Consider the following 13274-nt stretch of genomic DNA (forward strand, 5'->3'; position numbering starts at 1 on the left):
CAAATCAGATCGAAAAGAGCGGCATCGCACTTCCAAAAGAGACGCAATATGCCTGTACGGAGTAAGGAGTAGAGTGATATGATATGCTCCGTACGAGTACCGCGTGAGAGCTTCGATGTGGACAGCAAAGACGGGCCAACCCCTATTTCTTCTTTTTTTTATTATTATTTTGTTGGAGATTAACGGGGCTGCCGTTAATTAACCACTATTGATTGTATTTATTTTTATTTATTTTTATTTTTTTTTTTGCAACTCGAAGCAGGCGGCTTCTCATCTTTTAGTCTAACTACTGGAGCCGAGTAATTTAGAGCCAGTGATCTAATAGATTAATTTGCAAGAGTGGACAAAGCTCTCAACAACCACTATTTAACAAGCCCGTTCGCGCTCTTGGCGACGATCAGCGACCTCGTCGACGACCACCGCCCTCCCTGTCCATGTCTCACAGCCCAGCAAGCGATCCATAAGCCAGAAGCTGCCGTGTCGAAAGAGTCCGTCCTGAAGCTCCTCCTGCACACCAGCCCATCTCTCCAACCAAAAAAAAAAAAAAAAAAAAAAAAAAAAAAAAGAGGAAGAAGTCCGGCACGCCATTCGTTTGGTTTTTTTTTCTTCCCTTTCATTTATCGTCCTTCCTTTTACCACTCCTTGGCTGGCTCCCCTGGTTCTTCGATTCTCATCTCTCGTTGCTGGTTGGCTGCTTTTCTTCCCTCTGTCTCTGCAACCCAAACTGTCCCTATCTTCATCACCGTCGCCGTAAGTGTCGACTGCCTCAGCCTCCCCTGGCGAAAAGTAAAAAAAGAAAAAGGAGGCCTCCCCTTCTTCCTCTTCTCTTCGATCACCGTACGCGCTCTGCGGGAGAAGTTCTCGTCCCCGGGGGTTTTTCCTTCTCTTCTCCAGCAATCCATTCGACGGCTTCCAAACGTCAGTCCAGTCCTTGAACAAAACAAAAAATCGGTTCCACAGCTGCCATGCAATGAGCATTCGCCTGCCCTAGTCCTGTCCGCCCCCCCTCCAAACCCGTTTTCCGTACGACCAACGGCCGTCTTCGTCCCGAACTACATTTCCCGATACCGCTGGGTCGAGGCCTGCTGAGCCAAAGGAACCAAAAAAAAAAAAAAAAAAAGAAAAGAAAAATATCGTTTTGCGCCCACGATCAAACCCAGATCGCGTCTTCAAGCTCGGACGAACCTTGGCCTAGTGTGGTTCCTTTTAAATATCAGTTTCAGAATTTCGGGGCTCTCCCGGGCCGCTTGTCCTTCATCCTTTGCGCAATCGAGGGTTTCCCCTACCTTATCGCCATACATATACATACCATCCATACATAGTTTATCCCTGCAATTATATTTCCTTTCCCACCGGACCTCTTCCTCCTCCTCCTCCCACTTGGGACGCTTAGCTTCTCCCTCCTGACCGGCAAGCAAAGCTATCCCTTCCCTACCCCGAACAGGCACAGCTTCGGGGATCATAACGACTGGCCCATTGAGGGAGAAACGTTGGGGTTGGGATCCGAATCAGGACAGACGCAACCGCACCGAGGGAAGTGTGCTTGGGTCCTGACACGTTAAAACTGCGTCAATTCGGAAGACTATTGCTGGCATGGCAGAGACTGCTGCAAACAACTCAGCAGATGCTCTGTCATCGCCCGGCAGTGTGAAGGAAAGCCAGCGACCATGGGATCAATCCCCTTCAAATGGACAAGATGTACGTCGAAAGTTGCTCTACTTGGCGCAATTTTCCTTTTTTTTTTTTTTTAATTTTTCCAACAATAGGCCCCTCGTTTCTTTCAGGATGCATTTTTGTATGATCATCAAATCTCGGCATCCTGCGCCTTTTTATTTTCATTTTTTTTTTTTTTTTTCTATATTTTTTTCCACCCCCGAAAACTCTCACTCTCTCTCTTCTTCTCTTCTTTTTTTTTTTTTTTTTTTTTTTTTTTTTCAATTGCTAACTATTTACTCCCCGCAGTCCACGAATCCCGCCCCTTCCAAGCCTCGAACGTCCCACGATTCTACAGCTCCCCACCCAAAATACAACTCAAAGAACAGTATTTCCGAGGCCGTGAATGGAACCCCCGTTTCCGGCACCCTGTCGCGATCGGGGTCAAGACAGGGCCATCTCCAGGATCAGGGTTATTTAGCAACTCATCGGGGCGATACATCAAGCCGGATGGACACTGGTCTAGGCCCCGGCGGCAGCGACTCAGACAGTCTATTGGACCTTTATGAACAAGATCCGGCAAATCGCAGCTCATCCAGTATCATGGATTCAACGGACCCAAAGCCGGACAAGGGAGGCTATTACCGGCCCCAAGAGCCCGACGACTCGCACTGGATTCATCGGGACAAGCTGGCGAAGATCGAGAGCGAAGAGCTGCAGCAATTCGGTATCCAAGCTCAAGATCCTGTTCTCATGAGACATAGATCAGACAGCAAAAGAGGCCGTAGCTACGAGTCCCAGAGTATTGGAACAAATGGAAGCGTGGAGCCAAACGAGTCGTTTCCCATCATCCACGAGGATAAGAGGCAACGGCTTGCTTCACCTATTCCCATCGACGACGGTCCGCAGGACGAAGACGTTGGGCCGGCCGTGTTCGAGGACCCACGTCTACCAGAAGAAATCGCGGCTGATCCCTATGAAGATGGTGGTAGCGCGTCGTCGTCAAGAGTGTACCGCATGCCTGGTTTGAGGAAGAGCTCGTCTCGGATTCCGGTTCTCGCTTCGAGCCCTCACCCCATTCCTCACGAGTACCTGGGCCGCGACTCTCCTCTCCCAAGAACTAGGAACAATACGGTGACTAGCGGAGATGAAGATACCTTGTCGTTTTCAAAAACCCGACGTCCCAGCGAATCGGCACCCCGCGTGTTGCAGACCCCAGAGCCGCAAATCGAGACAACCCCCCCGCAAAGCTCCCAACCCTCCACTGCGAGTCGTCAATTGCAGAACTCACCTTCCAAGGCGAAGCACTCTGCCAAATCGACCCCCGCCACGAGCCGTAAAGCTTCCGGCACCCAAGATACGCGGAAAAGTTCGGGAACCCACAAGAAAGCGGCCGCCAGCAACGGCAACGGTAGCATCCAGAATCAGCGTCCGGGCACAAGATCCGGAGAGCGTCGGCCCCCAACCGGACTCAATCGCCCAGAAGGCGATCCTCCATGGCTGGCGACTATGTACAAGCCAGATCCACGCCTGCCACCAGACCAGCAGATGCTTCCCACCCACGCGAAAAGGCTCCAGCAAGAGCTCTGGGAAAAGGAGGGCAGGATACCATCTACCTACGACAAGGATTTTGCTCCATTGGCCATTCGACGTGATGAGAAGCCTCCATCTCCTGTCGCAGAGCCCGAACTGCCAAAGGAAGAAGACCCCTGTCCCATTGTTTTCGCGCCCCCATCACTGCCGTCACTACCATCACCGCCAAAGAGCCCGGAGATGAGAGACCATCCCGGGAAAGGTGATACTGACCGCTCAGGTTACAAATCAATACCTTCTCTGATCCCTAGCGCTACAGAACCGACATTCACGACGTCCATCAGTGCGAAACCGGGGCCCAGTCCCATGCAAGAACAACCCCCTCCCAAAAAGAAGAGCTGCTCTTGCTGCATTGTTATGTGATCAAAATGTTGCTTATATCGGTCAAAGCCGGATATCTCGTTCTAATCTAGGCAGCTAATCGCAGTTTTTCCCCCTTCCCGGGCTATCCTTGCCGTATTTCTTCACTTCCATAAGAGTGTGTTACCTATTACCGAATCCCCCATTTGCGTCGTCCTTTGATTAGCAGGTTTGGAGCTTTCCTATGTGTTTGGTTTTTCTTTTTCTTTTCCCTTTTTTTTTTTTACCCCTCGTTCTGTGGCCCGTCGGCGTTCTCTGTCTCTCCATCCAGCTGCATCTGTTTTTAGTGGTTATCTTACTTGGGCATTGTCTGCAAAGCGGCATATTTCATATGTGAGAGAGAAAGTGAGTGCAGGTGTGCGCGTGCATGTGTGTCGGCTTTCTTTTGAAATCCCTTCTTGACCTTTATCGATTCCCCCGATCTCTGCTCTGCCACCAGTACGAGACAGACTTAATTTTTTTTCTCCTCGCCATAACAGGCATGTATATTTCAAATATGCTGGCTTTTCAAGCCTGGATGCTCAATTTTCCTCGCCCCAGTGTTCTCTTGACGAAACTTACGAATTTCCCCGCCACCCTTTTTATTTCTCCTTACCTCAAAGATTGATTCCCCAGCCTCAGAAAGAAAAAGGCTTCAAACTCTCCAGTTTATTGAATTGCTTCTCGATCTTCCAAGTGTTTGTACAGTCCCTCTCTTTCGGCCGCGTGGTTTCGTTACTTGTGCAGTTTCTTTGCCTTTTCCCAACCCGCCCCTTCTTCGAGTTGTCGATGTCAGTTCGTCTCGTCGGTGCCACTAGCTTTGTTCTCTCGAACTCCCAATAGGGAGAGGGGAAAGAGAGAATATTTTGTGACACTCCCCTTATCTTGGATGGATCCGCGTTGGATTCGCTGTATTTTGGACCAACCGTTATTCGTTGGAGATTGAGGGGTGCGGAAGCACCGTGTAATCTAGAGGCTATCCTAAATTCGATTGAGAAAGATTAAAAAAGATAACCATGTCTGCTGAATTGGCAGTTGGTACAAAAGTCCCCTGCTGCCCTCTTCTCCCATGACCATGTTATTATGTTCGCCGTCGCTTTCCGAGCTCTTTCTGGGCGTACAATCAGCCCGTCGATCGGAGAGCGTTAATGGAAACGGGCGGTCAGAGTCAGCTGGCGATTCTTCTTGCGTTCTTCCATCTGTTACGCCCAGCTGAGTCGGCCGTTCTCATCTGTAGAACTTATGACGCAATTCGGCGATTCCAGAATCGAATATCCAGCGACGACCGCGAGGATCATTGGAGTTGGGGGACAGGATTGTAGAGCATCAAGAAGTAATCCAAGTAATCGACTTTCGCAGAGTAATAGAGAGACGTCCTGCGCAGCTGAATTCACTGATAATTTCCCGTATCTCCCGGTCAAACACGTCCACGGTGCGCGAGCGGGTATTTGGCTGTTGGTTTTCGCAGTTGGAACACGATCGCCGATCCCCGACTTCCATTAAATCCAGCCCGCTTCATTTGAAATCAACCACCTCGAACACCCCCCTCGTCGTCTTCATCCCCGCTCCACACCACATCCACCTGATCCGCTACATATATATATATATATATATATCTTGCAATCCAATCTCCCTCGACGCTTCAGCACCGCTCGCCCACCATTGCTTCCATACTCCGTCGATTGTTCGGCTCGTTCGCCGGACCAAATCCCGCAGCCATGAGCGCCGCAAAGCAAAAGGCCCAAACCATCATCGCGGACAACGCCGTCGGTGCGTCTTCCTACCCTCCTCTTTATATATGCATCGACTAACTCTTCCGCGACGAACGTTAGTTGTCTTCTCCAAATCCTACTGCCCATACTGCAAGGCCACCAAGTCCCTGCTGTCGTCGGAAGGGGCCAAGTACTTCACCATGGAATTAGACCAAGTCGGTGAGTTTTCTTTTCCTTTTTTTTTTTTTTTTTTTTTTTTTTTTTTTTCTCTCTCTCTTTTTCTTATCCTTTTCTTTTCTTTTCTTCTCTCTTCCCCCGGAATTCCATTTCGTCTTTACGGTGTGATTGTTCTATGGCATACGGAGTACTTTGGCGCTAATTTCACACTCTTTAATTCATCCAGATGATGGCGCCGCTATCCAAGCCGCTCTCGAGGAGATCACCAACCAGCGCACCGTTCCCAACATCTTCATCGACCACAAGCACATCGGTGGAAACTCTGACTTGCAAGCCCGCAAGTCTGAATTGCCGGCTTTGCTCAAGGCTGCTGGTGCGTTGCAGGCATGAGGAAATCCCGAAAGTAAATCGTGTGATACTCCCTTGTACAGATAGCAGTAGCTGTTAGATTGCTGCTGATGTGATAATAAAGAATCATATGGTTATTTGTTATGTCTTTGCTTTCCATAATTACGAAGCTCTTCTGACTTGAAATGGCCAATGGGTTCTGCGTGACATTCGTTTCTCGCCACACGCTGCCGCTTGACTTCATTTTCCACAGATACCCGTTGATTGATCAGATATATCAAAGCATACCAGATGTAACTAACTTGCGGAAACCAATGCTGAGGCGAGTATCGTCAGATCTTATAAACGTAATAGTATAATACACAGTAAGCTGCATCCAAAAAAAGAAGCCGATAGGGACCTCAAGAAGCATGCAGCACTTATGAAAAGGAGAGGTCCACATTAGGTCCTCTCTTGTCTTGAACCGCGACAATCACGCAACCATTTGCTCGACCGTTCCCACTGGTCGCTCAACAATCCCCATAGCTCCATCGATGATGGCCCTCCTCGCTCCGTCACTGGCCACCACCTTGCCAGCCAGATACTGCAGCCACAAGAGCCTGCTGATCCGCTCATCTAGAACTTCGCCCAGCCAGACACTCGGTTTCGCATCCCCCGGTTGATACAAGATCTCCAGCGCGCCTACTTTGTCCCGGAGGAGAAGCAATGTCTGGCCCTTTGGCACACTCTTGCGTCCGCCGCCGCCACCACCCAACAGCGCCTTGAAATCACCCATAGCCTCGCCAAACGAATCATCCGCAAACTCAGATTGCGGATGTGCATCAGGTTCCTTCGTAGCAAGTGCTTTCGCTCTGACATTAGCCCTCTGCGCACGACCGGTAATCGCCCGCACCCATCCGTCGCGTAGATGTAAGAAATCCGTATTCCGCGTGGGAACGATCCTTATGGCCGTTCGTATCCCGCCTTCCTTGAGAATTTGATTCCACACTTCCTCTCCCTGTTCGGGGTCAAGAAGTGCCTTCTTCAAATCCTCTCGTTCCTTTGGCACCAACGAGGTTGCTGTCACGGCACTTTCGTTGGGGACTCCGCTTATAGATGGCGAGGCTGCTTGTCGAACCAGACGTTGCTGCAGCGTCGCCATGTCTGAAGCTGCGATGTAGAAACCTACAACATAGACCTGGATATTGAGAAATGACACGGTGCGAATACCCAAGCCAAGAAGGTAGTAATCTTCTTCCTTCTCGCCACTCTTTTTGATTTCCTCACCGGGGGTCCGGGCGGATTGGCGACGTGAGTCGGGCGAGTCTAAAGACGCAGGTAGTCGGATCGATTTCGGGAAATGTGGGATCGTCGAATTTCCCGTGGAGACCTGCTCGACGCCGTCGATTATCACCGTTGAATCGTCCTTTGGAGCCAATCCCGGTGGGCCGTCAAGCTTTATGGCCCCGTTATCTATGCCATCTTTGCTATCATCCTTTTGCACTCCTTGCGGGAAATAGATGTTGATCACCCCGAACATGGCCACTGCGCACGAAGCCATCCCGGCAGCGGATAGGACAATTGACCGCTTATACTCCGTGTGGCTCTTGCGCCCGGAGCGTGAGGCATTTCGTAACGGATTTGCGGCGGCCCGGAGTGATCGTGACGAGGATAGGAGCCGAGTTTGCTGACGCTGTGGGAGGTGTCGTAAGGCGGACCCCGGGTTTGATCGGACGCACTGGCACAGAGTGCGGCGGATGGGGAGATGCGAGGACATGGTGGAATGGCCCGGTAGGATCTGACTCTCGTTTCTCAACGATTATCAGCCGAGGGGGGGGGTTTTGATCAGCTCAACTGACGAGCCCTTGCTGGCCTGGAACTCGAGAGACGCGGGAAGTGATGACATGACTGCGCCGGTTTGCACTGTTTGCATCAAGCTGACAGCAGCAAGCACTTCGGTGTACAGAGTACGAACGAACGAGAGCTATAACTATATTCGGTCAACTCAGGAGATAGCTAAATGCGTGAAATAATATAGCAAGAATCGCTGGATAAATGTTTGTTAATGCACCGCCTAGTCCTAACGCCGGACGATCTCGGATACAACTAGGTATCAAAACGCTTCAAAATACTTCTATCTGGATATTCTGAGCTTTGGATGGTGCCATCACCGCCCAAAGACCACAGTGGCTTCGTAGCAGTCTTCACAGACCATTTGCTCGCAAAAAGAACATTGCAAAATAATCGTCTTGTGCCGCGGCCTCTCCTCATCTGTAGATTCATCAGTTCCACGCCCTCTTGAGTTCGAAGGCTCGCCACCGCATCGGTCCCCTTTCGGATCATCAAGTATTAACACTCCCTTCCAGCACAGCTCACAAGCTACTTCAATCCCTGCCCAACACTTTTCCCCTATTATATAACAATGGCGGCATCCCCACGGCTCGGGCGCGCCCTGTTCGGGTTCTGAACCGAAATCGTACCCAGACTCCTCCCATTCTTGGTCTCCACCCGAATCAAGATCAGTTTCGGTCTTCTCGTCTTCGTCACTTGTGTCAGAACGAGAACACTGACTCTCCCTATTTCCGCAAATCTGAGTTGGTCGCCCGCAGAGCCAGCACCAGTTGTAGCCGCATATGCAGGCCATCTTGGGGCAGCCGTACATCTTGCGGATGCCTCTCCCGCATTTTGGACAGCGCTTTATCTTGAATTTTTGCAGCACTTCCTCGAGCTCGGTGTCCTCTTTGGAAGTTGGACATGGGCTCCCTGGATGTGCGAGTTGTTTGCATACGCAACAAATCGGCACTGCGCATTTAGGACATGCGACGGTTGGAGAGGCCACCGCTTCTGGAACCAGTGATATCTTTTCGGCGTTAGGATCTGATAAATTCTTGCGATCCTCCGAAGGATGTGAGGCTTCCTTGGCAGTGGCTGGTTGAATAGATGACGCAGTTTCGTTCGATGCTTTCCCCTTTTTTATCAAGTCGGGATAGTTGTACTCCAGAGGCCGAGCATCTATTGGGAAGAGATTGTACGAGATAAATGCAGAGCACCTCGAAACAGGGCAATATACCCTGTTTGTCGTTCTGACTTCATCGTATTTCTCCACAAACAACTGTAACTCTTCATGACATAGGTATTTCCTGGCCAAGCCGGCATTGAGTGCACAACAGCATTTTGGAGGCATTTTAGACTCTTCGTCGCATGCTTCGAGGAACCATTTGCGAAGGCAAGAATCGCAATATGACGTCGAACACTGCCTACAAGGCCGCACCGTCTTAGTTGTCAACACATCATCAAGACATATCCGGCATTGTACCAAGCAATCCGGGTCGGTGCCCCCCTCAATATCCATAGGCGATGAAAAGAACTCGTCCGGATCCTGTACAGCTTGCTGCGTGCTGGTTTCACCGTCGGCAGAGGCTATAAAAGTCATCTTGCTCTAAGGGGTAGGGGAGCAAAACTCCTTAGAGGAGAAAGAAGGTTAAAGAGAAAGAGAGCAAAGGGAATATATACACGGTAAAAGAATCCAATGAAACTCATAGCATTGCCTGAGGCCAGTGACCACACCAATGTGAAGAATATAATAATCCGGATGTAAAGAAAGAAGAAGAACAAGCAGAAAGGAAGGAGGATCACATCCCCCTCACAGAGGCCTGACAGAGGAACTACGCTGGATATATATATCGGCACATTTTAAGCGGCTGATCGACTGGCTGGGATATTCCTCGGGGACAACCCCAAGGCAGCAGCGAGCCACTCCCACTAGTTAATAACACTGACATGCAACTAAGAAGGGCTAATATCCTGGATGTCCAGAACAGGTGGGTTGCAGACATGCACTTATGGGGTCTTTCTTCCATAGTAGCTCAGTGACTCAACTGATAAGAGTCATATGGAAACTTTGAGGAAATAGAGAAGCCAGTACACAGAGTATGTTGCAGACAATGTGAACCCGCCAACGGTCACAGTTATTTGTTGTGATCACAGAGGATTATATTTGCTTGGAGCCAGAAAGCCATTGCTCAATGCAAAAAGTGTCCCGAAAACACAGGTCCTGTGTATCAGAAGCCGCCAGTTGGGGGGCCGAGCCGTGACAGGGTTGGGTTGGTTGACTGGTCGTTCGAGTCACCCGGGATAAAGGGGTTCACTTAGTACGAATCGGTGGCACGGAAATAACTACAATGATGACCGTTGGAGCCAAAAGCAGAGCTAGTTTACAAGCGTGCAGATGTAGGCGTCAGCGGAGACAGGCCTTCTGGTAGTTACCTGGAATGATGTTGCAAGCTTTATCCTCCTCCCCGCCTTCGCTCGCGGGAGGACGGTGGTGATTCTGTGAAAGTGTTGCAAACCACATTAATCTTCCCTGCAACGAGACTCAGCTGCATCGCGTCCTCCGTCGCTACGCAGCGTGTCTCGCGACCTTGGCAGGAAAACAGGGCTGAGCTTACTTCAACCGAGCTAGCTAGTTAGTTAGTTAGTTAGCCTAGGAGGCGGGGACAAGTGATGCTAGTGGGTTCGGCTTTGAATCTCAAGCTCCGTGTTCCAACGCGAAATCACGGACCCAGTTCGAAGTTTTATATAATAGTGGAAATGCATTTACAATCACGAGAAAAGAGAGAAAATCATCATGAACCGTTAAAGTCGTTAATTTTTATTACCAGGGATCTAAAATTCGAGCGTTTTGATTCGAGGAGGCCGACTACAATATCCTCATTATGGATGATAAGACCTCCATTGATTCACCACAACTCCAAATCTCACCCCGAGGAAGCATATCAGTGGATCGCACCAAATTATTTCTTAGCAGCCTTCTGAGCAGCCTTGGTGACCTTGCCACCAGTCTTCTCAGACTTCTCAACGGACTTGATGACACCGACAGCGACCTGTGAAGAAATACATTAGCAAAGGACAGTAGATAGAGTTAGTAACGTTGAACTTACAGTCTGTCTCATGTCACGGACGGCGAAACGACCGAGAGGTGGGTAGTCAGTGAAAGCCTCAACGCACATGGGCTTGGATGGAACCATCTTGACGATAGCGGCATCACCAGACTTGATGAACTTGGGGTTGTTCTCAACGGATTTACCGGTACGGCGGTCGATCTTCTCGAGGAGCTCGGAGAACTTGCAAGCAATGTGGGCAGTGTGGCAGTCAAGGACTGGGGCATAACCAGCACCGACTTGACCAGGGTGGTTGAGGACGATGACCTGGGCGTTGAAGGAGTCGCAGCCCTTTGGTGGGTCGTTCTTGGAGTCACCAGCGACGTTACCGCGGCGGACTTCCTTGACAGAGACGTTCTTGACGTTGAAGCCAACGTTGTCACCAGGGTTACCCTGGGTGAGCTGCTGGTGGTGCATTTCGACGGACTTGACTTCAGTGGTGACGTTGGAAGGAGCGAAGGTCACAACCATACCAGGCTTGATAACACCGGTTTCGACACGGCCGACTGGGACTGTTCCGATACCAGAGATCTTGTACACATCCTGAAGTGGGAGACGGAGGGGCTTCTCGGTGGGGCGGGTTGGGGGGTCGATGGCATCAATGGCGTCGAGGAGGGTCTTGCCAGTGTGCTTGCCAGAGGCGGTCTCCTTGTTCCAGCCCTTGTACCAAGGAGCGTTGGTGGAGGGTTGAATCATGTTGTCACCTTCGAAACCAGAGATGGGGACGAATGGAACAGCCTTGGGGTTGTATCCGACCTTCTTGATGAAGTTGGAGACTTCCTTGACGATTTCGTTGAAACGAGGCTCGGACCAGTTGGTGCTGTCCATCTTGTTGATGGCGACGATGAGCTGCTTCACACCGAGAGTGAAGGCAAGCAGAGCGTGCTCACGGGTCTGGCCATCCTTGGAGATACCAGCTTCGAACTCACCAGTACCGGCAGCAATGATAAGGATAGCGCAATCAGCCTGGGAGGTACCAGTAATCATGTTCTTGATGAAGTCACGATGGCCAGGGGCATCTAGACACTTATTAGCTCGTGCGACAACGCAACAACTTGAAGACAGTGCCTGGACATACCGATGACAGTGACGTGGTACTTGGGGGTCTCGAACTTCCAGAGGGCGATATCGATGGTGATACCACGCTCACGCTCGGCCTTTAGTTTGTCAAGAACCCAGGCATATTTGAAGGATTTCTTGCCCAACTCTTCGGCTTCCTACGGGAGAACAACATCAGTAACCGACAACGTCGAGAAGTTTCAAGGTGGACGGTCAGGAGGACGGTCAGGAGGCCTGCAACATGATTGGTCGAAATTGCAGTTGTGCCCAACGATGAAAACCTGGGTTTTTCCGGGGTGTTCGCCATTGTGGTGGGGTAATTTTCGACGTAGCCCTCGCTTCGGCCGAATTACCCCACCAAAAACACGGCGACGCAACAAGAAGGGTCTTCATAACAGCGAGAATGAGGCGCTTACCTTCTCGAACTTTTCAATGGTACGGTTGTCAATACCACCGCACTTGTAGATCAAGTGGCCTGTAGCAATTGTTTGTAAGCAAAAAGCCCTTTGTTGTTGTTGTTGTTGTTGCGGTTGTCGTCACTGAGACGCGTGGTGTCGACTTACCGGTGGTGGTCGACTTGCCGGAGTCGACGTGGCCGATGACGACCAAGTTGATGTGTGTCTTCTCTTCCTTACTGTAGAAACAAACTCATCAGTTAAACCGTCCTTCGAGATAATGGACTGACGGGATGCAATCCCACTTACCCCATTGTGAAGGATGTGTGTGACTTTTTTTGAAAAGAAAAAAAAAGATTTGAAGTCTTGTAGCTCTTTGGAAGATGCTAGAAGAAATCAGAACGAATGCTCAGATACTACGGCCAAAGTGCGTAGAGGTGCTGAGATAGATGTTAGTGAGATGGAAGGACGATGGAAAGATGGAAATATATAGGGAGGGGGATGATACTCACTGAAGCAGACGGGGAGAGGAAGGAAAAAAAGGAAAAAAAAAATTTGTGTGGAAAAGGAAGAGAGAGAGGGGTTTTTGTATGGAGGGGTCAACCGAAGCACAACAGGAGGCGAAACCTTACTCGAATAGGCATAGTGGGTCCGAGGCGACGCCGCTATCCCTCTTTGGGCTTATCAGAGCAAGGAGGGGCAAATCCGCCCCACCATCACGATGAAAATTCTGATTCAACTGTGGGCTTCTCCCTTAACAGCGCCGCACCTTGCGGCCTGCACGAGGTTCAAATTCGTGCCCAGCAACGGCCTCCCTCCCTACACCGACTCGCACACATTTGCTCTCTCTTGACGGGCGGTGACAGGAATTGAGGGGCAACGCAAGGGTCTGTCTCGCCCTCTCTTCCCTCTCTCCCGGACGGCCTGGGCCAAGATCAAATGCTGGTCCCATGGCCGCAGGGCCTGACATTTGGTGGCGCTTCCTCTTCAAAATCTACCCCTCAAGGTTTTCCCGGAGATCCGCGACCAAAATGCAGACTCCGCTCGTCTTTGAAACGTTTACCCACTACCCAAAATGT

General features: G+C 50.4%; 6 protein-coding genes across 6 annotated transcripts; 2 read left to right on the plus strand and 4 right to left on the minus strand.

Annotated features, from left to right (window-relative positions):
* Positions 1 to 366: 366 nt before the first annotated feature.
* On the minus strand, positions 367 to 978 carry D8B26_003213 (uncharacterized protein; the record flags this gene model as incomplete). Its single annotated transcript, XM_066124071.1, has 1 exon — positions 367 to 978. The coding sequence occupies one exon, from the start codon at positions 976 to 978 to the stop codon at positions 367 to 369; it is 612 nt and encodes a 203-aa protein (XP_065980146.1).
* A 615-nt stretch (positions 979 to 1593) lies between these two features.
* On the plus strand, positions 1594 to 4073 carry D8B26_003214 (uncharacterized protein; the record flags this gene model as incomplete). The annotated part of the gene is made up of 2 exons (XM_003068509.2): positions 1594 to 1698; positions 1963 to 4073. 2 exons carry the CDS (start codon positions 1594 to 1596, stop codon positions 3607 to 3609), a joined length of 1752 nt encoding a protein of 583 aa, XP_003068555.2. The 3' UTR covers positions 3610 to 4073.
* A 1230-nt stretch (positions 4074 to 5303) lies between these two features.
* D8B26_003215 (uncharacterized protein) lies at positions 5304 to 5864 on the plus strand (the record flags this gene model as incomplete). Its single annotated transcript, XM_003068508.1, has 3 exons — positions 5304 to 5355; positions 5418 to 5516; positions 5701 to 5864. 3 exons carry the CDS (start codon positions 5304 to 5306, stop codon positions 5862 to 5864), a joined length of 315 nt encoding a protein of 104 aa, XP_003068554.1.
* Positions 5865 to 6294: 430 nt separating this feature from the next.
* On the minus strand, positions 6295 to 7578 carry AIM18 (Altered inheritance of mitochondria protein 18 mitochondrial; the record flags this gene model as incomplete). Its single annotated transcript, XM_003068507.2, has 1 exon — positions 6295 to 7578. The coding sequence occupies one exon, from the start codon at positions 7576 to 7578 to the stop codon at positions 6295 to 6297; it is 1284 nt and encodes a 427-aa protein (XP_003068553.2).
* Positions 7579 to 7968: 390 nt separating this feature from the next.
* D8B26_003217 (uncharacterized protein) lies at positions 7969 to 9234 on the minus strand (the record flags this gene model as incomplete). Its single annotated transcript, XM_066124072.1, has 1 exon — positions 7969 to 9234. The coding sequence occupies one exon, from the start codon at positions 9232 to 9234 to the stop codon at positions 7969 to 7971; it is 1266 nt and encodes a 421-aa protein (XP_065980147.1).
* A 1184-nt stretch (positions 9235 to 10418) lies between these two features.
* TEF1 (translation elongation factor EF-1 alpha) lies at positions 10419 to 12753 on the minus strand. Its single transcript, XM_003068506.2, has 7 exons — positions 12708 to 12753; positions 12505 to 12635; positions 12364 to 12434; positions 12217 to 12275; positions 11820 to 11958; positions 10742 to 11760; positions 10419 to 10684 (listed from the first exon to the last, which is right to left on the minus strand). The coding sequence occupies exons 2-7, from the start codon at positions 12507 to 12509 to the stop codon at positions 10595 to 10597; spliced, it is 1383 nt and encodes a 460-aa protein (XP_003068552.1). The 5' UTR covers positions 12510 to 12635; positions 12708 to 12753; the 3' UTR covers positions 10419 to 10594.
* Positions 12754 to 13274: the final 521 nt, after the last annotated feature.

The sequence above is a fragment of the Coccidioides posadasii genome, chromosome 2, assembly GCF_018416015.2.
Source record: "Coccidioides posadasii str. Silveira chromosome 2, complete sequence".
Taxonomy (NCBI): Eukaryota; Fungi; Ascomycota; class Eurotiomycetes; order Onygenales; family Onygenaceae; genus Coccidioides; species Coccidioides posadasii.

Excerpts from the sequence above, each read along its gene's own strand:
- TEF1 (XM_003068506.2), bottom strand. Across the intron at positions 12,276-12,363 it reads CGGCAAGTCGACCACCACCG|GCCACTTGATCTACAAGTGC; the intron begins GTAAGTCGACAC and ends CAATTGCTACAG. Across the intron at positions 11,959-12,216 it reads CCATTGAAAAGTTCGAGAAG|GAAGCCGAAGAGTTGGGCAA; the intron begins GTAAGCGCCTCA and ends GTTCTCCCGTAG.